The sequence below is a fragment of the Falco rusticolus genome, chromosome 4 (assembly GCF_015220075.1).
Source record: "Falco rusticolus isolate bFalRus1 chromosome 4, bFalRus1.pri, whole genome shotgun sequence".
Taxonomy (NCBI): Eukaryota; Metazoa; Chordata; class Aves; order Falconiformes; family Falconidae; genus Falco; species Falco rusticolus.
In genome coordinates this window covers 91,943,243-91,969,585 of record NC_051190.1, presented here as the reverse complement: position 1 = coordinate 91,969,585, position 26,343 = coordinate 91,943,243, and the positions used below count along the sequence as shown (strand labels likewise).

General features: G+C 36.1%; 1 protein-coding gene across 9 annotated transcripts in view; it reads left to right on the top strand.

Annotated features, from left to right (window-relative positions):
* The window catches only part of LRRFIP2 (LRR binding FLII interacting protein 2), a 57,895-nt gene that overhangs the window by 2,577 nt on the left and 28,975 nt on the right, over nucleotides 1-26,343 (top strand). For 8 of the 9 annotated variants that reach the window (XM_037384771.1, XM_037384768.1, XM_037384766.1 and 5 more), the window contains exons 2-3: nucleotides 7,735-7,839; nucleotides 17,749-17,835. In XM_037384771.1, the coding sequence (XP_037240668.1) occupies nucleotides 7,750-7,839; nucleotides 17,749-17,835 (177 nt within the window). In that variant the 5' untranslated portion in view covers nucleotides 7,735-7,749. Of the gene's footprint in view, nucleotides 1-7,734; nucleotides 7,840-17,748; nucleotides 17,836-19,304; nucleotides 19,356-22,172; nucleotides 22,227-22,316; nucleotides 22,362-25,425; nucleotides 25,468-26,343 lie in introns of all 9 variants that reach the window. The other variant, XM_037384772.1, reaches the window with a different exon arrangement.

The window sequence follows — 26,343 nt, the reverse complement described above, 5'->3', positions numbered from 1 at the left end:
GGATTTGTCCTGCTTGCTTCAGTAGCTTTTCTTAGTGTACTGTAACTGTAGCAGTAGTAGAAAAGAGTGTAGGAGTGTATTAAATTGGTAATGGAAAAATATCTTAAATAGTTGCAGCTTGTTCCTGAATGTGGGTTGTTACCATGGGCGGCTCTGTTTGTTTCATTAAAAAAAGGAGCTTCAATGTAACAGCAGTGTTTTGCTTTGTTTTGGGGGGTTGTTTTTGGATTTTTTTAATGAGTAATGAATCATTCTTTTGCAAAATGACAGGATACTTATTTTGGAAAAGCTGACAGTGTAAAAATGATGGTGGTTCCATTTTAGAATAAAGACTTATGGAAGATTCTTGTGACTTTTCTTTTTATTATGCATTCCTGTCATTTTTCACAGTGCTCATTATAGTACTGTCATTTCCTCATATTTTAAAATCATGTTTAGTTTCTTAGTTTGTTCCTGGATCGTCAGCATTTATGGTAGCACTGATTCTAGAAAAGTCCAACTGTTACATTGATTCTCTGAAACCTGCGTATGCTTTACATCATGCCCTCGGAGTTCCTCTGGTGAAGGGACTATTATAAGAGCTTTGCAGACGCTTCTTGTCACTGATGACAATATCCTGTATGTCATGTTTTAATTTGTGGAGTAACGCTATCTCAAAGCGCAGCTGTTAGCAACTGACTGGCAGAGATCTTGTGCTTCATAAAATAAGTACCACTGCTTGAAGGTGCATCACTGCATGATACTGTCTTGGAATTTTGGTGATTTGCAAAGACAGAGGAAGGTCACCAAAGATAGCTGGTAGTTCTACGGGAGTGTAGGATACATTGGTACAGTTACGGTCTTGCATTGTTTTAAGTCATGGCTCTGGCAGGCAACAGTTTTGCGACTGCATTAGGGCTTTTGGTTGTCTCAGCTTGTGATTTTCTGTTCACCTATAGCTTCCTAACACCCACAAACTGAGGGATTTCAACCCCCTCTAAGTAGCTGTCATTCTATGACAATTCTCAGATTTTAAAATGGCAAATAAACTGCTAATACACCACATTGAAGCAGTAGATTGTGCAGTTGTCAGCTTGTACTGGATTAACTGTCAACTATCCAAAGAGTAAATTTCTTTCCTGGAGAAGCTAACATGAGCTTGTCTGCTGAGAGCACAAACTTTGTGCCAAGGGTTTCTCAAGTGGGCCATGATTAGAGATCACAGGTTATTTAAAATGGAAACACTGTACGTGAACTGGAATAACTTGGCCTCCATCATAGTGGTAAGCACTGTAATCTTTTGGCAGACAGTAATTATATGCTTTCCTCAGTCTTTGCTTTTTCCCTTTAATGTTAGGCTCTTTTACTTACATTAGCAGCTTTTTTTTTTTTTTTTTTTTTTGGTAATAGCTCTAGCTTCAATTAATTCTATCTCAACAAGGTTGTTCTGAATGAAAATTCTAAATAAGTCTTTAAAACTATTGCATTAAAACTCTTATTTCCCTCCCTGTCTCCCCACACAATCCTTTGTTGGATCGTGGTGCTCATGCAGCTCCTTTTCTTTCTCATTTGCTTTTGGGCCCACAGACAAACATACTAATTCCAAAGTCTGTACCCTTATATAGAGCGTTCTTCTGGAGAAGGTTTATGTTAGTCTTGCATAATTTTAATTTGCATGAAGTTGTGTACCTTTATGCTATGTCCATTTATTTCTGTGTCTCCTTTTAGTTTGCTTTGACAAAGCACCAAAGGTTAAGCAAATAACGTGATTTCCAATGTGATTCTTTCTGCTCTTTCTTAAATTTGAACGCTACTTCTGCTGTTTTGCAGTAATATTACCTTAGGCTTGTTTGTAGCTTTGTGTTGCTAGAGCTGCAGTTTCATGAGACAGTTCTCTAAAATTGCTGGGTTGGGTTTCCCACTGTTTGTTCTGAGCACATCAGCTTTTAGAACTTCACTTTAATTGTGGGCATGGTAGCTTCCATACCTTTGCTCATCTGCAGCATTCGTTTGTTGAAGTAAAGAGCAAGTGTTCAGTTAAGTTGTGAAGTATATTTAGATTCTTTAATTTAAACTCTGTCATCATTACATAGCACTCCTGCTTCTTAGATCTTTTTTTTTAGTTAGGTATTTGGAAAAGCTTTTCCTTTTTTTAGTAGATCTCACAAGTGTATTTTTCAGTATTTGTGGAACTGTCAAAAATCAAAATGCTATCACTGTTTGTGCTTTATCAGTAACCTGTGATTGGTTTGCTGGTGAGGAATGCTGGGCTTTTTTATTCTGTTTCCTACATTTCATCCTCCTTATCTATTAATATTTCTAACATTATTTGTCCAGGTAACCTCCATTCAGATTCTTTCTTTTAGGTTTTCTTAGACTGTTCTTTTTCAAGAAATTCTGGCCTTCCTGTCTGTTAAGTTCTCGTCTCCCACTGGCTTCATTGCCTTTTTGTTCTTTTGAAATAAAAGAATTTAAGCACTAGTTTTAAATTGAATCAACTTATAACCGAAATTGATCACACAGTCTATTACTACTTATTCTGTAATATCTTTGGGTTACGCTGAGAAAATGCTTAGGGCTATGTCAGATAAAATTCTGTAGCAAACCTAGATATTTATGTACTTTAATACTGTGAAATGACATTCAAATAACATTTTATGATGAACAACTTCCCAGTAGTGTTTATCTGTCTTATTACATGCCAAAGATAACAATTTCCAGCAACAGGGGCAGTTTAGTGCTACTGCAGTATTCTGTAGAACCTCTTTTATGGTCCATTTGATTCAGGTGTTTAAAGGTCTATAATAGGTAAAACCACTAATTTTGCAAGTGGACAGCTGCAACAGCAAGAAACTTTGCCTGGATATTGTGGAGAAAAGGTGCAACTCCTTCTCAGAATTAAAATAATTTACTGCTTTAAAGATACAAACTTCTATGTTTGTGGTTTTGGACTTGAAATGCAAGGCTGCTGGTTTATATTCCAGTATTAATTAGGAAACCGAAGCTGGTTCTAACAGCCCGTAGTTCTAGAACAGAGCTGCTTTTTTTCTGTTGTTGGATCAAATATACAGAGATTGTTTCTACACAGGTGAATTTTAATTATCTTGTGGTCTTACTTGAAAGAGAAAAGGAGAGTTTAAGTCTATTTATAGCCTGTTCACACTGTAGCGTCTGAATGCCTTGCATGTATGTGATGCCAAACACACTGGCGTAGACCCAGGCATCAGAACAGGTGGTGCCATTGAAGGTGGTGAGTGATAGGGCCTGAAACTGTAGTGTAGCTTCTGTTTTATGTAAGACAGGTCACACTTCCCCCCCCCCCCCCCCCCCCCCCCGCGAAGTGATAAAGATACAAAGAGAACATTTAGGCAGAAGTTAAAGAGCAGACAGCAAAGACTTAGGAAAGGTAAAATTTCTGTATGTCTGAGGTGCTGACAAATAAGAGGGAACTTGAGAGATTTCCCCACAGGCCTTCTGGTTTGTCTAGGGATTTCAGACACTGCAGATTTTTGGAATGAAATACGACAGGATGTCACTTCATCAGTTGTGTAATACAACGTGTAACTCTGCCTACAGTAATTGATGAACAAGTAATAGATGTGATTTAGGAATTCTGAACTGTAAATGTAGCAGATAGTAATGTACTTTCCTTATATTATCTCTTACAGTTTAGGAAGGCCAGTGTAACACTGTTCTTTGTGTGGTTGTTTTTTGTTTTGGGGTCCTGTAGTTAATTTCTGTGAGAATTCTGATGTTGCTGTATGTATTCCTTATAACATGCAGCAATTTTTATCCATAATTAGCATGTTATGAGAGTGAAGCACCTAAGAAATATTTCTGCATGCATTTGAAATATTTGGCACCTTATATTTTTCTGAGAAATAACATCATGATACCTTTAGTATTAGACTAATCAGTCTATTAGCAATGGGACTAGATCTCTTTAGTGCTGAGCCGTATAGTAAAATATTAAATACTCTGACATGCATCAGCTCAATTAAAAGTTACATGAAACAGAAGAAATTGTGACAAGACTCTTGAAGGACTATTAAAACATCTTATTAAAGAAAGTTTATATTGAGGCTTAGTTTCAAAGCTGGAAGCAATAGTAACTATAGAACCACATAACCTTTTATTTTGGAAGGAGTCTCTGGAGGTCACCCCTGCCCAATGTGTGGTTCGTTAGGGCAAATTAGTATCTTCAGGGTTGGACATTTCACAGCCTTGCCAGGCCAGTGTTTAACTACACTCTCAGTTCTTCAACTCCAGGGTTCCCTATTTGCATGGTTCCTGTTGGAGATGTGGGTGCTCTAGATTTGCGTGTACCTGTGCTGCTCCCTGCAACGCTTTATTGCACACTCCGGTGAGAGTGTAGCTCACAAGCTCCCGTTGTTGTACTTAAGGTGTGGGTTCTCCTCCCTTGCTGGGCCCTGTACTGACTGCCTGCTAGCTGGAATGCAGGACCTTGCATCTTCCAGAAGGGATGCTGTGCTCTCTGGCCTGGACAGATACCGTGATGCACTTAGTGGGATGACTTACAGCAGTGGCAAATGGGGTTTTGACTGATGCAGTTTCCTCTCCAAGGTCTCTCCCGCTGCTACAGACTTTCTTATTTTTTATACTCCTTTTCATGAGGAGCCCTTAATTTCAAACACTTCTTTCTAATTGCCTAGTTACTGTTTAATCTAACTGATGTAGTCTTGCTCTTCACCATGACTGGTTTGGGGCAAATGTCCTGTTAGACAATTTTGCATGTTTGATTCACACTCACAAAAATGGTCTTTGCATTTGTTATTATCCAGACTATTCTGCCAAGGGAGGGTCCTTGCAAGCACACCCCACTGTGTCCCCTGCATCACTAAGCAATGGCCCTACAGTTTTCTTAGTCTTTCTCTTGTTCCCAAAGTTCTTGTGGTAGCCTTTCTCTTTGTCCTTACCAGCCTTCGCTAGTTTTGATTTCAGCTGAGCTTTGGCTTTCCTATCTTTTCCTTATAGGCAAAGGCAACATCTTGGTATAACTCATAGGGAATCTGTCCCTGATACCTTTTTTGGGTTTGGGCTCAGTCAGGAGTTCTGTGCTCATCCTATGTGAGAAGTGTGGCAGATGGCTGGCAGGGGTGCCACAGCTGCCTTCCTCCACAGTGACTTTGGCACCATTATAGAATAGTTTAGGCTGGAAAAGACCTTTAAGATCTTAAGGGTCCAACTGTTAGCCAAGCACTGCCAAGTCCACCACTAAAACTGTGTCCCGAAGTGCCACATGTATGTGTCTTTTGAATACCTCCAGGGATGGTCACTCAACTGCTTCCCTGGGCAGCCTCTTCTGATGCTTGATAACCCTTTTGGTGAAGAAATTTTTCCTAATAGCCAACCTGAACATCCCCTGGCGCATCTTGAGGCCGTTTCCTCTTGTCCTATTGCTGCTTGGCCTGCCTTGCTATAACCTCAGTAAGGTCTCCCCTGAGCTTCTTCTCCAGGCTGAACCCCAGTTCCCTCAGCTGTTCCTTGTAAAACCTTAGACCTCATAAGACTTTAGACCCTTTACTAGCTTTGCCCTTCTTTAGACACACTCCAGCATCTCAATGTCTGTCTTGTAGTACTACAGTGAGACTAAGATGAAGTGCTTTTTAAAGTGCTCATTTAAAGCATCAGCATCTGATTTTTATAAATTCACTACTTTATGTATATACATTAGCACTTACTGTCAGTCTGAATATAGCTATACTAAAAATAGTATAACCTGTTAAATTCCGTTTCCCCGAATCAGTCTGTCAGCAAAGAGAATCTCGCTGAATTATCAAACCAAAGTTAGTTGTCTGTTAGAAGTTGTGTGTTGTTTAAAGAATGCCCACAAATGCAGTGCAAGTCTACGGTGTGTGCAGTTATTGTGCAGTTTATATTTGTGGTAAAAATTGAGTTAGGAAATAAAAACCTTAACATTCAAATTAAAAGCATTTTCTATTTTATGCTTAGTGGCGTTTTTTAGTAGATAGGCCTGAGTCCTTTTGCTTACATGAACTATCCATTGTAATAGCATGATTTCTTGATCTTATTTGTTTTTATAATATATAACCTTGTGAAAACCTTCTGTAGTAGGGCAGTATTATGTTGTGTTGATGCAGCTTCTACTTTGGGCCCTATCTGCTTTTCTTATTTGAAGTCAGCCAATAAAAATTACTGGGAAAAGATGCAGATTTTTGGAGGCATTTCTTCCAAATGTGGGCAGCAACCTGAGCTCTGAGCTTTTTTTGTCACAGATTTCCAAAGTTTCTTCTGCATATGTATATCTACATTAATCTGAGTACAAAACATAAGTTGACTTGCTTTTTTTTTAAGACTAAAAAGACAGACTCGTACTGAATGGATTAAGTGGCAGTACTTGTCCCAGGCTTTATCTCAGAGTCTCGCTTCAACCTGAGTTTAAGCTCTGCTGTCCTGCTTCCAAGACCCATCCCAACCTCTGATAAAGTGAGGCTGCAGTCTTGTATTTCTTCCTGAAAGTGTGCTGCTACCTAACACCAGAATTAAAGCCAAAACAAACACCACAAAAAAATCATGTTATGGGGGAGTAACAAATAAATTGAACCATGAGCCACAGGCAGATGGTAAAAACACTTCCTGGCAGGTGAGTCCTGTGTGTTGGTCCAAATACCTGTGTTTTATCCAAACACTCTGTGCTGCAAAAATGAATGAGCAGCCTGGGGAGTCATGGATGGAATCCAGGAAGGTACTTATGTCTGCTCTTCCCCATCAGGAGCAAGTTCATTACTGTCTGGTAGAACTGCATCTTCTCTGGCCCTTTCAGACACTGTGGGTTTATTCCTCTGACTCATCTGCAAATGCTTTGCTGTCCTTCAAGTTTTTTATACAATGGAGTTGTTGTGTACCTGTGCTATAGAGTACATTTAGTTTTGGTCTCAGAATAGCAACTGGAAATGAGTAAGATTATTGCATAATTGTTTTATCTGTCCTATGCAGGTTTTTATAGGAAGGGGGACATCTAGTTTCAAGGCTTTGTCTTTTCTCTCACCAATAAATATTCTATTTCTCTTGTCTAAGCACGTACAGAATATTAAAATACCTGCAGAATTTGAAGCAGAATAAAATGTATTATTCTGGGTGTATGATGCTAGTATGTTTCTCTCTTCACTTGCCAAATTAGGAATCTTGTTTGGCAAAATAATGTTTGTTTGTCTAGAAATGTCCTCTATTATAGTAAAACTTGAGTAGAAGACTGCATGAGAGCAACTGCATTAAAATGTAAATAAGCCTCATCTACCTGCTTGGATGCTTTGAACAGTTTGCTGAATCTCTTTTCTGTTTTGGAGAGAGCTCTAATGATTGTGTAAGTTTATTTCTTGAACCCATTGTTGCCTATAGGTTTTCTTCATGTCCATAAATTAAATGGATACTTATTTTTAGGAGTTGTGAAAAGTAACAGGGTACCTAGCTGTCATCATGGAGCTAGGAGCAGTTGACGGTCGTGCATAACTTTGAAGCTGTAAGTAAATTGATGGGTTGTGTTCAGTAGAAAAATGCTCTGTGCGTACCTTGTAGGATGCACTGTTCTATAAAGCTGTCATAAAATGTTGTGATAACTACTTGATGAATTTGTGCCAATGGCACTTAGGTTTCTTGAACATTATGTAACTAAAATGTTGGAAAATCAATTACATTTTGTGGTGTGGATTGTTTATTGGTTTTTAATTCCAGATCTGAAAACTGAGTTTTTCCTGTCTGTTTTTGCAAATACAGAACCAGAGAATAAACATGGGAACTCCTGGATCAGGACGGAAGAGGACTCCAGTGAAAGACAGGTTTTCTGCAGAAGATGAGGCGCTGAGTAATATTGCCAGAGAGGTTTGTTTATTTCAAATTGTCTTAAATTCAGAAATAGGGATGAAGGCTATTTTGTTATTCAGAAAGTGAATTAATTTTTTTTTTAGGCTGTGCATTAAGAAGTGTAATGAGCCCGAAATATGAGAATTAATACAAACTAAAGAGTATCTTCAATCAAATAATCACATTTATTGAATTGTTGTCACAGTGAGATATTAATTGTATGAATAGTTTAACTTTACAGGATCACACTCAGGCTTGGGAGGTATTGCTACAGATAGTTATATGCATAGTTAAAAATAAATGAGAAATCCAGTTATGTCAGATCTAAAACTGAAGAAATACCACACTTATCCCATTAAAGTGTGTAATATTTTTAAGATGGCCAGTGTTTTAGTGTTGAATAAGTAATAGTAATTATTAAAATGTATTTTTAATATATTCTGTTTCAAATGTGGTAAGTCACATTTCTGTCAAAATAAGCCTAGTATGTACTCTATACCAGGACTTTATTAACAGTCACCACCTGAAAAATAGGGACCCGGGGGAACCAGCCAAAATGCAGTTAACAAGAACTTGATACAAAGGGGAATTTTGCCCCACCGGATGTAGGGAGGAGGCAGCTGGGATTTAGTCTTACAGATGTCTATTTGGACTTGAGTTTTTCTGGGAGGAAGTGCTGTGACTTGGAAACAAAAGCCTTAGTACTGTTTGTATACAAGTGCATACAGCAGCTTTGAGCTACATCTACAAAGTTGCTCACCACAGATGACATAAATGAGTGCAAAATGCAGATTCTAATGGGCTTTGTAATGTACATTGCCTATATATGTGTGCATACAGTATATACATATAGGTGTAAGTAAGACAAAATAGGTAGATTGAAACCATTAGACAGGTCATTGAAAACACAGCATCTGTATGCTTTTTGAAATTAGCCATCAGACTGTAGGCAGAGGAAATGTTGTCAGCAAAAAATAATTTTCATTTAATTCGTAACTTTCCAGAAATCTATGTTCACACCAAATCTAATGAAAGTTCTTGCCCTATGAGAAATGTTCTATGTGGGGCTCTAGGTCATCGCTCATCAAGTTCCATATCCTGGTTTTGGGGAAAACAAAGTTAATGAAGGAGAAGGAGTCTGGCTTTAAATTTCTTTTGAGTATTCTCTGCACGGTTCCAGTACAGTAACATCAGCTTGTAATTTAGCCTAGAAAAAAGGGGTCTCGAAGGCAAGGTGTAATAAGTATTATCTTACTTAAAATTACTGTGAGGCTTTGTTCTCTTACATTGCTAACCCCCTTAATTAAAGTTTGAGTGTGCATGTAAATTAAACAAAAATTCAGGGTTCCCCCCCTCCCCTGCGTAATGCTAAATTAAAATAGTACCAGGCCTCACAGCTAGAGGTGTTATCTCACAGAGATAACTGGTCGAACATTTCTGTTCCAGGGAGTAATCTATATGAAGTCTTCCCTCCTCCTTGTTCAAAAATGAACTGGAAAGCAACTTGCTGACAAGCTCATAACTTAAGTATTCTGATATTAATCTAAATCTGCTGATAACTAATTTTTTGTGCTGATAAGCATATTCTTTAAGGGGTAGGCATTTCATATTGTCTTTAACAGGTTTACATCTATTAATAATTCTTAACACCTGTTTGAATTAAACTGTTCTTGAAGTTCCTTCTGATTTTCTTATTAGAATTCTTTTTTTCCCTGTCTAATAGTCACATATTTCAGTATTTCATGGGTCACCTTTCATGGCTTGTTAGGGAGAAGAGAATTCAACATATTTCAGAATAAAATGGTTTGTTACCTTTAATACAGGTTTGCGATGGTGTGTTGCACCACTGCTTCTTTTGTGTTGCCATATCCAGATTCCATTTAGAGTCTTAATTTAAAATTGTTATCCAATTTTTAAATAGTGTGAAAAGTTGTATGTCATCATGAATATTGTATTATCACAATATGTACTACTGTCAGGCTGTTAATCCCTTGGTCTGTGTAGGGAAAGCTGGCCCACAGATCCCAGGTCAGACAGCAGCTGTTGTCGTTGAATTGGTTGCTGTAATTCCTAGTATTAACCAACTTAGTCTAAAGAGAACTTTTATTGTAAAGGAACAGAATGCATTTCTTAGGATATAACAGCAGAAGCCAGTTAATGAAACTAAGTTCAGTCTTTAAATAACATCTGATTTTCCTGTGCTGTACATATGCCCTATCATTTGAGGCTGGGGAAAAGTTTTCAGTTACCACACTGACATAGGGCATGCCAGTTCTCAGTGCATGGATATACAGAGTAGATGTACTTTGCTGCTCTGAGGTCATTATCTCAGCAGCATGGCTTGCTTATCTTTTTATTGTCAAAGGGTGTTTTGTTCTTCAACTTCCTTTTCTAAAATTACCTATATAGCAGATGTTACTTAGAACAGTTGAATTGAGTCCCGTAATCCAGAAGTCAGATGTCTTGTGAGGAAAACATTCCTAAAAGATGTTCTAGGTATCAAGAGATGGTAAACAGAATATGCTGAAGTAAAATGCTGGCACTCGGGATGATCTGCATGGAAGAACTGCACAGGAGTGCTCTGGCATTCACAGCGATCACAAAAAGGTGCTAAGAATTATCAGAGTTTGTAATACCAGCAAAGAATTCTAGTGTAGTATATGAAGTTTGAGGGTGTTTTCCTCCAAAAGTTAAGATTTTGGGAAGCAGTAATCTTAATCTTTCTCACCGCTCTTAACTTGACAAAATTGAGATTTTCTTGCTCTATGGGACTTGCAAAAAACATGTGATATCTTCCTTTTGGTACCAATAAGCATCTGCTTTCTAGAAAATGTGGTCTAAAGAATTCTTTGGTACTGGTCCCTTAAATTCCTTTCTGTATAGTAATTTTTCTGCACTGGTTGAATCTGGTGTGTCATCTTATATGAAAATATTTAATGGAAGGCAAGGGCACTATCATAGGATCTCTTTGTGAGATTTCTTTCATTTCTCCATCTTTCCTCTGCATCAGAAAGCTTTTCTTCTGTTTGTTGTGTTTCTACCCCTTCATTCACTGTAGCAGTAGCACTGTTAATGTACAGAGCGGTTTCGTATCTTTTCCTTGCTATGAGAGTTTGTATTGAGACAAGCTCTTCTGCAGTGCCTCTGCACTAAACAAAGAGATGGTAAAACATCAACAGTGGTGGAGTTACTGCCTTATTCCAAGAACTTCTCAGTTACCAGACCTCTTTCTTTGGCACCTACTTTGTATTCTGTTGTGTGTTACCCTTTCTGGCATTGAATTGCCTGTGCTTACTGAAACTGAGGAAGACTAAAGGTGATACACTTATCCAGGGACAGGGATCTACTCAATCCTTTTTTGGGAACAATGTACTCCATATTCAGTGTCTTAAGAGAGATTAGTTGCAGTTGATGAGTTTGGAAGTCTTTCTTTGGTACAACAGAGAGGATTACCAGTTTATTGAGTTCGATTCAAAAGCTGTGGGAACAGGTATAGGTATATTGTCTAGGCATTCCCTGCAAGGAGAAAAGGAACTCTGAGTATAAATGCACCCAACTACATTGAAGTTAAGTATTGGTAATTGTCTTCTGAATATGACAAGGTTAATGTGGAGTCAGGTAATCTCTTATTAAAAAAAAAAAAGATTAACAAATTCCTATCCCTTGAAAACACGAAGAATTCCTTTTATACCACCTTCTAGTTCCTTTTTCTAGCCGTTGTAACTGAAACTGTTACCTTTCTCAAATTGACAAAGAATGTAAACCAGAGTCTGTCTTGTGGAAAGTTCTGCCTTTCCAAATGACAGATAGGGATTGTCTAGTGTGACTTGGGCTCCTGTCAAGATTACGTTCTTACAGTCTACACTGGATATGGCTGATAAAATCTCAAGATCTGTTTTCCCTGTGGGTTTTGTTGTGGAGGTTCTCTGCTTATAAAATTTTTCAGGACAGAGTATCATCAGCTGACATCTGTATTACTGTTTAACTTGTCTTTTAATTTACAGACAAGTTGTGTTTATTTGGACTATTCAGTAACAAACTGTTGTCACTAGACATCTCTGACTACTTGAGACCTCTTTCTCCAAGACCAGCCTTACGTGCAAGAGTACAGGTTTCAGTCACTTCTGTGTTCTTACACTGACTTCATTTCAAGGTCAGATACATTGAACATGATGCCAGATAGTGAGAAGACTGACTTGCCATCTCACCAGCCTCAACCTGATAAGCAGCATTTGAAGGGACAATCAAGATTTATCTTATAACCTTCTATTCTTCAGGGATGAATAACTAGCTGACAAAGAACTAGAGGTTGTGGGATGATTGCATCACTGTTCACTTGATGGCCACTTGTAGTATCTTGTCTGTACTGTTCGGGAACTGTTCTCATAACTGTTTTCACTGTAGATCAGGAGCCTGGAAACTCCTAAGAGGTGGTTTTTTTATGGGACAGAATAAAGATTCATTTGGATTTAAAATTCACTCTGTAATTGCTCAAACTTTGGGCAGAGAGTAAGGAATAGTTGTTTTTCCTTTAGTAAAAAATGTCGTGTTAATTGAGAGGGTAGAAAAAGCCAAGAGTTCAATATTAAAATGTTTGAAGACTATATCATGATTTTAAAACCAGATGACAACAGTCTTTGTCGCATTCAATCTGTTCAAAGTTCAGTACATGTTTCTCTCTGCATACAGCTTGAACTTTTCTTAAGAAGACAAAACCCCAAAGAACTCCACTCTCATACAGAGATTGTCTTTGTAGATGCTAGATGATTTTTTGTTTTAATAAGAGATCACTTACATATTTGTAAAACAGCTGTTTCTACCTCAGCATTAATTCAAAATTTTGTTTGCAGTTTGTAATAGTGTTTAAGGATATTTTACAGGAGAAGGTATATAGAGATTTTCTAATCAATATATGGATCTGGTATAATAAATAGAAAAAAAATAACAGACAGCAGAAATAAAGAAACCTGAACCTTTCAGTCATATAAACCTTAAGTTTTTGTTGTTTATAGGCTTTACATTATAGGCAACTGGAGAAAGAGTAGGGGCATCAGTAATAAGTGGAAGGCAGATATTCCTGAGGAGGCCTAAGAAACACATTTGGCCCATGAGTGATGGTGTTGCCTTGTGTCTGTAAGAGGTAGTAAGGAGAGGAGGAGGTTAAGAATCATGGAAATGAGAATACCAAAGCAATGAGCAACAAGAGAAGAATAATGCTGCATGTTCACATAATAAGAAATGATGTGATAAACGTTATATGAAAGTGTGTAGCAGTGCACTGAGAAATCCGGTGACTGTGAAACCCTCATCCTGATGCTTTGCTGGAGCACGCGGCGCACCTTGGGGCTGTGCCAACACAGAGAGACCGGCCTTCCTGGGCCTCCTGCCTCGGGAACTGCAGGACTGTAAACATCACCTAGCCCTCAGCACAGCGAGCAAAGGAGGTACACATATTGTAGCCCATGATGACAAAATAATTCTAATTTTTCAGTGAAAAGCATTCCTATTTTCTCAGAGGTGAATAACATTGTAGTATAGCCTGTGATTTATCCTTATGAAGCTTCTGTTGCTGCATCTGAGCTAATTAATGAATCCCCTCTTCTACAGTATGAAAATAACAAACAAAAACTATTGCTTTCCAGTGAATTCGTCCCACCATGTTGAGTGAGGAGAAGCGTAACATCTGTCTCCACAGTGTAGATGGGCGTTATGCTTCTCCTCACTCAACATGGTGGGAAGCTTCTACCACATTGATGCTGTATACTAATATGTTTCTTACCTTGGTGAAGAACTTGATTGTTGCGGTGAAGAGATGAAGGAAAAACACATCAGAAGGGGGATACTCCAGGCTCAATCTTTACAAAGGCATTCAAATTAAAACCTGGGGTTTTTTTCCCTTTCTCCTTTCTTTCTTGCCAAAAACATCTTGGATGTTATCCTTGGAAGTTGACAAAAAATGGTTTGAAATGTTTTCAAAAGACTGTGGCTGAATATGTATTAAAAAAAAAAAAAAAGAAAAAAATGGGTTAAGCAGAGATGGTCTTCTCAATGATTGTTAAGTAGTTGTTGGTAATTGGTTATTAGGTTAAAATGAAGAAACTGACCATGTCACCTGTAATGGAAGGAGAACATCCTTGTGCTACCCCTATGTTTAATAAACATGCAATAAAATAACCTAAGCAAAGTGAGTACTGCTCCTTAGCTGCTTGGAACACAGCCAGAATCAGCATATTCTTCCAGAATGAAATGGCGTTTATGCAGGTGCAAGGAAGCATAACTTTTTTTTTTTCATATAATAATTTTTGGTGCCTATCTTGAACTGAAGAATTCCAGGACTCAGCGTTGAACAGATAGCTTTGTTTTGTTACTCGAAGCAAAGCTAATACCCAAAGAAATGCAGATATGGCACCTGACCTAAAATCATGTATCAGTCCTTAGGGTAGAAGGCAGAAGATAAGGACTAGTATGAATGTTCTTATACAAAAATTTTACAGATTTAGTTATTAATTCTTTATTAATTGATCTTTTATCCTATTCAAAGTCTTGAGGGCCCCTTCCTTGTATATCTTTCTACCCGCTGTCTTTTGCTACAAAGATCTTCTATGTAGTCCTTTACTTCCTTTCTTGATCACTTCTCTGAATAAATCCCATGCAAAATTTTTGTATCTATACCTAAGGTTTCCAGTTTGCCATCTAGAATATATAACCAAGTGATTTCTTTCCATTTTAGCCACCAGTGTAAGCGTACTGGTATGACTGTAACAGGTTTGGATATCTCGTATTTGCAGTTGAAGTGTTCAAGAAAATTCAGCTATCGCATTTCTTTTTAGCAGTTAGAAGTCCCCTTCAGAAACTTTTAAAATAAAGTGTCAGATTTTCTAGATCTTAGACAATCCACAGTTTAATTTTTACTTCAGGAATATAGGAATTTGGTATGTTCTCTCACTTTTTAACAAGCTGTACTTCAGTCACACGATACTGTAATATATCTTTATCATAAATAATGTATTTTATTTATGTGTCTGGTCTGAAGTCTGTATAGAGAACAGTGACCAATGCAACTGAAATTGAGACTGTAGTGGCCAGTCTGTGGTTTTCTAAGACTGGGATTTGTTTAATACAAGCTGTAGAAAGCAACCTGGGCTGACCCCCAAGCTCCAGTGAGCAAGGTATAGTGATATATTTGGAAAGATCTTCAATTCAAATACTAATTGAATTAGAAAAGCATTATGACTGCCTGTCCTTTTGCTGTTTCCCTCACACACAGACACCCCCTCCCCAGAAAAAAAAAAGGGGGGGAGGGTATCAAGATTTTCTTCCTCTGCTGCTTCTATAGTGCAAACAACTTCATCTTTTCTGCTCGGTTGTCTATCCAAAGCTGTTGTGGCACTGTGTTTCCCTTAGCAGATATTTAAAGACTTCATTTCAATACAGCTGAAGAATTTAATTTCTGAAGAGCTTGTTGGTGGAAACTTTTTTCACAACTTTTATGGGCTTCTTCAGCAATACAGTAGAGTGAACAGCAGCAGCCAGGAAGAAAATTGATGTCCTTTTAAATTATGGCTATTTCTTTATTTACGTTAATTTTTAATTTCAATTACATAGTTGTTAACATTTGTCTGCATGCTCTATAAATAGCGTGAAGTCTGCTCTAACAGTTCTGCTGAGAATAAAGAATTATTTGGTATGGTGACCTTTCAAATGGTCATGTGATTTGTCCCTTGCTCTAAGGTATGGTAAAGGAAGCCTGAGAACCGTGTCTTCAGCTGACAAGTTAACTCCTTGGTCTTTTCGAAACTGTGTACTTTTTAGAGGAATCTATTTCCTCAGATTAATAATTAATGTAATATCAAACCATTTTTTGCTTAGAATTTTCTCTAAAAAGATAAAGGTTTTATTATTCAATTTCAGGCACCCATTTTATGATAAATGTTTGTAGAATTGTCCTGTTGTTGAGGGTTTAGTCAATTGGAAGAACTAGTTTCCCCTCTACAGTAGGAATGTGAAAGTTTGGTGTTTGGCTGTAGGAGTAAGAGTGGTGAAATGTCAATTGATTTTTAGTGTGAATCAGTAAACAAATGCACTTTCTATCTTTAACAATAAAGCCGTGCCAGAGTCTGAAAGCTAGATGTATGTATCTGCTGATCTGTAGACAGAACTAAAACTAGACATAGCAGCTGGTTGAGTCCTTTCTCTTTCTGTGCTGCGTAGGTGTCTACATGAAAGTATATGCCACTGACCTGTGATTACAGACAGTAACAGAGTAGGGCTGCAAGTGAGAAAAGACTCCCTGTTGCATGGGAATTCCCTTGCTTTTATTGTCTGCTGTCATCAGGTAGGAAGAAAAGTAGCTTGATGCTGCTCTGAAAAAGGATTACATTATGGCAGTCGAGAGTGCTGACACAGAATCATTTCACCCAAGTGTGCAAAATAGAGGAAACAGTCTTAATGAGTAATTGGAAGTTGAAAAACTATTTCAAGTAATAAAGCTACAATGTGTTTATCTTCTTTATTGTTGTAATTTGTCAGATTTTTTCTGTTTGTAGTTGAATTGTAATTTAAAGTTAAACTCTGAGTTAAATACCCCTTTTTCCTGAAGCACAGTAAAAGAAAGTTACTTGCAATTGTAGTGAATTTTACAGGTTTCTAATACTTTACATAAACCTATGCTGTGATAGAGGCAAAACCAGAAGAAAACTATCCTTAACCAAAGGCAAAATCCCATTGAATTTTACGTTTTTAAATTGAAATATTTTGGATGTTGGCAGTTCTGAATTTTTGGCTGCTGGTATTTCTCAGAAGTTTTTAATTAGTCTTAGATAGACCGATGGAATTTTTAGCAGAAAACCTGTCTTCAAACAGATTTAAGAATTTAAGAGAAAATTTTCACCATCTCATTGTTCAAACATGAAAAAACTGAGCTTGCATTTTCCTCAACTATCAATTTTATGTCAAAAAAATATTGCTAACCAACTGATTAAATTGGAGGGAGCATTTAGGGTCTGAAAGACTGTTTCTTTTTTGGTTGAGGCTGGATAGAAAGTGGTAAAAGCATAAGAGTTGAGTAAGCCAATAACCAGGTTTCACACGTAGTGCAGATATAACAGCTTTTTGCCACTGAAAAAAGGGTGGTCTCTCTACTGTTTGTCTTGCTTGTCTTTTTTTTGTTCGTAAGATCCTTATACAAGCAAATTCATTTCGCTAATACAGCAGAAAACTCAGAATTTTTTTGTTCTTGTTAACTTTCTGCTGTGCTCATTAGTTAGATTTGCTTGCAGCAGATTCTTGAGTGCTTGGAGCTGTGTCTGCAGAAGGTGTTGGGAGTATAAGGGCTTGAATGGATGGGTAGGGAAGTCCCTTTATGGTGACGGTCACTGTTTGTTCTTGAGGAATCTTAAATTTCTTTCTTAGATTTTGTCCAGTAGTGGATCTGATTTTGATTGCCATTTGAAGTAATTCCATTTCTAAGTGATATTCGCTTTTTTAAATAATTGCAAATGATAGCAGAGCCTTTAAATATGACATGAACAGTACTGGTTTAATATCTTCGGTTTGATTCTTTCTTTTTTGCTTTAATGTCTTCCTGTGGCCGAAGATTCTGCAGCTGCATACAAGCCTGTTTAAATACTATGCATAGGGAAAGTCCTGTTAAAGTCTGAAAGACAAAAAACTTCAGATTAGTGATAGTAATATTTCTGAACTCAGTTCTTCTATCAACATGTAATTCTTTTGATGTAATGTTCTTTTTACAGAGTTAGGTATATATCCTTTCTGAAATGCCATCCTGAGAACTTCAACTTCCTTACCACTTACATTTCATGATGTTAGATTCTTAGTGATTTCTGTGAAGAGATTATTAAATTAAGTACTTAAATGATTATACAAAAAATGTCATTTTAAATTTCCGTATTTTCAATTTCTGTGTAGGCAGAAGCCAGGCTTGCAGCCAAACGGGCAGCTCGAGCAGAAGCAAGAGATATACGTATGAGAGAGCTGGAGCGACAGCAAAAAGAGGTAGTGTAAATCATTAGTAAATAGTGCAGACTTTTAGTAAAAGTCTTAATGTGCCTTATTTCTGTACTTGCATCAGATTTTGTCTTTTGGTGTAATTCAGCTGCGTGCTACTATTTTCAGCATCAGGCAACTGCTAGCTTCTCACTTTCCCTCTCTCACATGCCCTCCTCTTTTGCCTAAGGTTGTATAGCTAAAAGGGTAACTTGCTTTGTTTTGTGGCATCTCATGAAATATTAATCTGAACATTCATTATTAACTTCCTTAATAGTTACACTTGTATTGTGGAAAAAAATCTAGACAAAATAGGCTGTTAGCACTCTTGCTTTCAAATTAAAAAAACAAAACATTTTAAATGTGATTTTTAAATTCTAGCGAAATCAGATGCTTGGATGTTTTACCTTTAACAAATGCTGTAAATCAATGCTAGCAATCAAAATGGGCAAAGATTAGTCAAATATTTATCTTTAGATATTTAAAAGGCTGAGGCTTTGCTTGTTACTGCTTTTTTGGTTTTAAATGAGCAGGAGAGCGAATATAATGATAATGTCCAGAACTCAGGCTGGCATAAACAAATTTTGCATAAAGAAGAACAGTTTTCAGCTTCTAATGTGAAGTTTAATGTTCTCTGGATTTGAATTAGTACATTTGTGTCTTGAGTCAGCTGGTGACTTTTGTGCTTTTGTAAGAGTAATTACTTGACATATGGCAAATTCTTTGCTGCTTGTTGCTGTGCAAAAGGTCCATGTAAACATGGATAACTGGCAGCACAGCATAAATAATAAATGTGACTGTATGACTTTTTCATACAACTATGAAAAAGAGAATTATTTTGCTCTGTTTTTACTGTATTCATAATATAATTAGCAACTGGATAATTTGGATATGTGCCTTTGGATATGCGCCTTTGGATATGCAGTTTTCAATTTCTTCCCATATGGATTATACTGAAAGTATTCACAGTAAATATCTATTGTCAGGATCTTTATGTTAAAAAAAAATTAGTAGGTTTGGGATAATATTTTCACATATAGTTTTGTGTTGCCTCATACTTTTTTTTTAAAAAAAACCCCTTATTTCTTGAGTAAAAAGATTAGGAACTAGATTTTCAGCAGTCTGGTTATTTCCAAGTTATTAATTTGATTCAGGTTTTGATGCAGCATGCGAAAGACCGAAAACTTCCTATTTATCATGATTACATTCAAATCCATGTATTACTGATAATTTGGGGGTAGTTTTGCTATGGTAATAACAAGTGCAGTTTTAAAAACATGGTTTTGCCCAGGTTTTATGTGTTTCTTGTTATTCCATACTTTCAGTTTTCTAATTGCTGTAGGTATCTGATATTATACTGAAGATTACATGACAATTAACGTAAATTTTTCCAAATCTTTGATTTAGGAATCCAGTTTTGTGTGGTTATTAACCTATATTGTAAATGTTTTGTTTGTTTTTGTTTTTACGTTCTGTAGTTTTCTCAGCATTCATATGATAGAAAATGGGCTCATATCCAGAAATGGATGGTAGGCTAAAACCACCTGTTGTGCATGTTTTTGCCACTCAGAGAACTAATACAGGATTTGGAGGAAGCAATTTACTAATGGTTTGCTGTGTGTCATTTCAAAGTGTTTTATTACTGAAACCAGTTACATGTAAGCTATGTATAGATGTGGATATGCAGGGTACTTTGTGGCAGCAAAAGACAAACTGAAACGAGATTTATTTTCTTAAACTGGAAAGTGTTTCGGTTTTGCCATGTGCTGGTTAAAGTCATGAAAGTATTTTACATGAAATTACATTAGTTTCAATCTAGGTAACTATTTTTTCCATAGTAAATGTTTTTATTGCAATTAACTTGTAGAGTTTTGAGTTTTTTACTTTTTCATCTTAGCAGGCTTGCCTTTATTTGCTGCTGCTTTGAGTCATGTAGCAAATGCTAGTCTTCTCACTGATGATTATTTCACTTCTAAGACTTAAAAGATTAATCATAAAAGAAAAAAACCCAAAAAAATCCAGACCCAAAAAATCACATATGTATCATCTGTATCCTTCTACCCTTTGCCCCTCATTTTCAATTAATAATGATAAAATATTTGACTGTTCATTTATTTAGATTAAATCCACTAAGCAGGACGAAGTAGAGCTAGTTGGGTTGCAATTTGAGAAAGCTCCTGTTCAATTTATGTTAATTTAGTGCAGTATTTCTTTAGGGAGTTCCTTTCAGAAACTTAATGTACCTCTTAAAAAGGCATATGGGAGATGCGAGTTTCTTTTTATGTTTTTAGGGGAGCGCTCGCTGAGTGTTTTGGACCAAGAAGATTTTAGTAGTATATGCTAAGAGTAACCATAATTTCAAATAGCTAAAACTACCGTGATGGTTAATCAGCACTTCTGTTGAGAAATCCGAGAACCATCATTAGGATTTTATTTGCAGTTGTCCTGACTTTATATTGTCTCTTTGCCTAGCTGACATTCATGTGTATATTAGTTCTATAGTCACTTGTAAATAACATAAATTTCTGGTGTCTCTTGGTAGAATAAACATTTGAATGCTTTTTTTTTTGTTGGAGAACAAGGGTTTTCAAACTGTGGAATGCAGATTGCATTTGTGAGCAAGTTCACTTTGAAATTAATGCCACCTTCTTTTTGCACTTGTAAGAGGCACATCTGCTGCAGGAGGTTTCTGAGCAGATGTGTGCACTTTCCTCGATTGGGAGACCTAACCTGTTTTAGATAGTGAGTTTTTCAAACTTAAATACTTAGAAATTGAGTTTGATAGCTACCGGCAGCAGCTATCTGTTTGTAATATGTACTGTGGTAAGTACTTCGTCCTTTGACCTGAAAATGCTAAATACTCAATGCTGGCTTTCTAATTTTTGATTGTACACCAGGAAAAGACTCATTACCCAAAGTACATTACCTACGGAAATGTACAGAAAATTGTGCCAGAAGCTGAAGTTTTGCATTATAAGATCGTATTATTAGCTGGGGTGTATACCAGTGGTTAGGAAGAATCTTGCATAAATAGCAAACTGTCTGCTTGCAAGCTGCAGATAGTATTAACAGGCATTTGTCCATTTAGACCACAGGCATAAAGTATATTTAAAATTGGTAATGATCTGTCTATAATATGTTTAAAAGTTCTACGGAATAAATGTTCATTTTAATCCTCAAAGTAGATGCTATAGAGAGAAAGACTAAAGTATCATTAGAAAGTTAAACTTACACACACATACCCTTTGGGAAATTATTTTCTTGTAGAGTATTAGCTAAGCCTCTTGAATAGTCCCAAAATAATATTGAACAAGTTAATGTACCCAGTAATAATGTAGCAAATAACCATGTGACTATAGGCAGTATGAAAGCAAGCTTTAGACTTTGGATATCCATCTATGATCTAGAGGCTGACCTTTTAACTGTAAAGATATCTGGCTTACAACCTTCAGAATATTTTGACCTATTGAAAACTGTAGGAAGTGAGGCATGTAAAGAAGGATTCCTCCTTTGAGCTCTGTTGTATAGCCTTCAAGTGGGATAGTTTAAAATAAGTTATTCTTAATACGCTTACCTACTGTTAACTAAAATTTTGGGAAGCTTATGTCATGTGAAACATTTTGATGCTTAATTTTTAAATAGTTGTACTTTTGTTCCTGCTGCTTCTCACATATTCCTTTGTGTGAGGCAAAATGAATGTTCTCTGCTCTTTCAACAGAACAAAAGATAAGTTGCCTCAGCTAGTTGTCCTCCCCCAAATTTTATAAGCTGGGTTTATTATTTTCACTGTCACTGTAGAGCAGAACTACCTATAGAATTTATAATTGACCAGTTTGCTTAAGAAGCTTTGTTTCTATAATAAAGGAGAAAATCTGAAGTATGTGTGAGGAAACAGAGAATGAGAATTTCTATTAGGGCTAAAATAACTTTTTAAAATGTTCACATTCTGACTAGTAATTATAGTAAATTTCTTACTAATGTACTTGGAGTTTCGTAAAGCTTTTCTTTAATTTTTACTTTGATTTCTTAATTTAAAAAATCTTGTACTCTTTTCTGCATTAATATAGTAATCAGAAAAAGGATTGACTACTGAACAGTGATTACTAATTTTATTAACCCCCTTTATTTACGTCTCTTAATGTAGTGTGTTGGCATACTTACCCAAATTGGGTGAAATCACAGTTCTTCTGACTTGAGTGAGTTCTGTTGCCACACTTGATTATTTGAAATTATACACAGCATTAAAAGTGCTAACAGCATGTTGCTCACCTTTGCTTGCTTTTGCTTTGTTGTCTTTATTTTTTTTTTCCCTCCTGTGGAATAACTCTGCGTTTCTTCTTTCTCAGGAAGATTCAGAGAGGGCCAGGTATTCTCACCGGTCCAGTCGACATTCATATTTGGTTTGTGTTCAAACTGTGTACTTATTCTTTTCCATCATGGCTTTTTTTTTAAAAAAAAAAAAAGTTTGGGTTTTGTTTTCATTTTCTTAGGGAGCGGATGATGCTTCAAGTCTTCTAAGTATTAGCAGTTTTAGAGTCAGTATTTTACATCATGTCTAATGTTAAAAGTTCATCTAGTATTTTATTACCGTCAATGTTAACAAGGTAGTTTATTTTTATGTATTTCAGTCTTTGCATTTGAAAAGAATCTTTGTTGTCACATGTTCTTTGACTATGTTTTTACTGTAAATAGCTCATGCTTCTTTTTTCCTTTTCTACATATATTTCTTTACAGTATATTTTTGTTGCTGAAAATAGACAAGGTGTTTCAGAATTGTTTGGAAATAGATGTAGTTCAATTGTCAATTATTTGAAATAACATAGATCTAATAACAAGTTGTAAGTGTCATCTTTTAGTGTAATTCCAGTCTAATATGATTTATTTCTTTTTTTAAAAAGCTGAGTAATTGTGCTCAGACTTCAGATATTGCCAACTAGTAAAAATTAATTGGGTTGTCTTTAAATGGTAGAGTATTAAGATTCCTACATAAGTTGTCAATTGTCTTGTGGTTACAACTGTACATCAGATCTCATGGTCAGATGTGAAGGTGCTATTAATGATCAAACAGTGGTCTCCTTTAGATAATTCACGTGGTGGGGGTGGGGAAATCTCTTGTTTCTCCTGTCTCAGAAATTCTGCAGTCAAATTTTGTTAAATTAATTAATACTACTGCTGATGCAGTCATCCTTAATCAGTGCCACTTACTGCAGATGAGTAATACTGATTTGTAACTTGGACATTCATTCCAAACTGATGCTGGTGGTTGTCTGCTCACTGTTGTATCTTTTCTTGCACTCTTTATTTTATCTTCTTATAACATCTGTGGAAGAACAAGTAGTAGTACATGAGGATACAATTTAAAGAAGGGTTTGGTATGATGCAAAGTTTGATTTCCTTGAGAATGTGACAGTAGCAAAGACTTACCTGAATGATACAACGCATACCAAAGACTGCTAATGGAAGTATTTATTGTATCTACAGGCTCTCCTGTATCCTCTTTAGGTCATATATGGTGCTCAAGAATGGTTTTGTTGAGGGCTTGCAAACATTTCCCTGGTTTTAGTAGATTTTTGGAATTAGCTTGTCATGGATCTGCATATAGGTCTGGAGAGAGACAAAATAACTAAAATACAAGAGTTGCTTTTGTTTAATTTGCAAGGTGGAGTAGGCTGTTTCTTTGTGTGACTTTAAAAGAGTGATTGTCACTAAGAGGTTTCAGCAATTAAATGTAATCTTTGATTAACTAAATTTTGTGTAAGGTCTTGCAAGTGCTGGTGTTAAGTGTTTCTGCAATTTAGCACACAGATTTTTACCAAATGAATCCTTTGAATCAGGTAGTGTTGACTACTTTGCAAACAGTAAATGGTTTACAGAAAAAGCATGTAAAATATGTGATGTGGTAACACTTTTAAACTTGAGAGCTGGTACAGGTTTGTTCAGATCTGCTCTTGCCTTGGTTAACATACAAAGTATGCTAAGAGAGAAATTAAGAAGTTTTCCCTTGACTAAATTATAGGGTTTGAACCATCAGATAACTGGGCTAATTTTTGGGTGGCTTACTCAGAATTTCTTTGACTGCCTTGGTTATTTTGTGCCTTTCAGTGAATAGAGCTTTTAATTTTTTTAATATATATTGATATATTTTTTTTATAATTTCATTCTTAAGAGTTCTTTGGATGTCAGTGGGTCTCACAGGAGCAGAGCAAGTACCTCCAGAAGGAGAGATCTTGTGGTGTGTAGCCTGGAATGAGCATGATTTGATGTGTTCACATTATAACATTTTCTGTGTCTACTTACCAAAGAAGTAGTTTGGTAAAAGCATGCTTGTTTATAGAAAACAGTAGTAACTGGACTGCTGAAATGATTGAAGTAATCAAATGTTTTGTGAGAGCAAGTTTGAGGGGTCAAAGAAAATGCAAAGTGTTCTGTCAATAAGAAAACAATATAAAATAATATGAATTAAGCCTGGATTATATTAATTTATGAATGAATACAAAATCTAAAACCAGGGAGGTTTTGATGTTAATTTGATCTCTAGAAGGAATTTTCTTCTTGTAATCCTCTCAGTAGTTCTTATGTTGAAAATTACACTGGGTAGTACTCTAGAATGCTATTACTATATCATGTAATGTTCTCAAACTACTGTCAATTTCTTATTTTGTTTGGTGTTTTAAGGAAGTTTAGGATGATACTAAGTAATATTTTGGATTGTGCTTTGACTACTCTGAGAATGGCCAAGTTACACCTGTGAAATTTTAAATGAACTGGGGAAAAAACAAGCTTGTTTTGAAAGTTTAAGATTTGTATGCTTAAAAAAACAATAAACACAACAGATTTTGTCTTTGTTGAGTAACAAGAAACACAGGGACACTGGCTAAGCTGTTATTACAAAGCTGTTTATCTTTGAAAGTTGTCAAATCTGGTAGACGAGCAGTCTCTTTACCCACAGGTGGCCATTTAATCTCACTATTCCTCCTTTATCACTCACTTGCTCCATCTGAAAACACTTTTATCCCTCCCTTCCCCACCTTTGATTCCTCCCTTGATCCCATGATGCATCCTTGCATCCTGTAATGTCTTCCATGCCCTGTGGGCAGTTACCTCCCTCAGTCTATGAGGTGCCCTGGAGAGCCCTCAGAGCATCCTGATGGGTTTCACACCTGGACAGCGGGGATAATTGATGCTCCTCTGGGCTCCTTTGCCTGTGTGGAGATGAGCCTTTTGTCACATAACCTAAAAAATACTGTCTCAGTTTAATACAATTTACCATATGAGAATTTGTTTAATTATTTAAAACTCAGTTACCAAAATGACGTTACATTTTTCACATAATCTACTGTGGTCCAAAACAATCTTGCTTTTCAGAAATTGGGATACTATCAGGAAAAAACAATTTAGATTTTATTAAAAAGTGTTCCAGCCTCAGAATGCCCTTTAGATTGAATAAATGGCATTTCTTTAGGTATAAACTTTCATAATTAGTAGAATATGTTTCCTTGTAACTTCCTTTTAAGTCTTTTTAGTAATTTATTTTTTTAAAAAAAGTTTAATCTTTTTTTTTTTAACGTCATGATTTTAATGTCTTTTTTTTTACTTCAGTATGACAATGCTAAGGATAGATCTGCAAGATACTTGGTCCCTGTATGTTAACACTTTGCATGTCTGAGTGAAGACTGCTGTTGTGCTTTGTTTTTAAGGTGTAATGACACTAACTAGCTATTTTGAATTATTGATCTCAAAATGTATATAAATTTGTACTGTCACACATTCAGAGTTAGAATAGCAGTATGATTCTAACCCTTCACATAGAATGCACGTATAAACTTTTCCTGTGAGAAAATCTCATGAATTCACATTAGACAGCTGTATTACAGTAAGCACTTTTTAGTATTTATCTGTTATTTCTAAACTCTGTAGTGAAGGGACATACACAGAATAGACTTGGAGGACATACATTTTTTTTTAAAAAGATATGTGTGTATGCATATATTTGTATTCTCAATTTCTGTGTAGAAAATTAACTTAATTAATGGAAAATTATTTAAATCCTGAGAAAAAGCAGGTGATTTGTATACCTTTACTTAAAAAAAAAATTCTTACTATTGTTATGAAGTGATGGTCGTGCATCACATTCTTATTGGTATTGTGCCAAGTAAGATTTGTGTGTGTCTTCTTAAGCAAAGACAAGCACCAAGTACCACTAAAAGGCATTTGTAAGCAGCTGAAAAAGTTGATTTTGTTTACGTAGCAGTGTTGTCTGAATTATCTACAGATAGGCAAACACAATATAGTACTTAAAATAGCCTGTAATGTTAAGCTTTTTTAGTTTATTTATTGGGTCTATATTTTTGTGTGAAATGTGAACACTGGCTTAAGCCAAGTCTACGTTCATCAGAGATAAGGTTGGTTGTAGTTTCACTTAGCAGTTGTTTTAGGCAGCGATAGAAGTATGGCATGTTATTCTAATCAAGGAATTAGAATTTTCTGTGGTGTTTCCATTGTAGATGACAAAAGTTT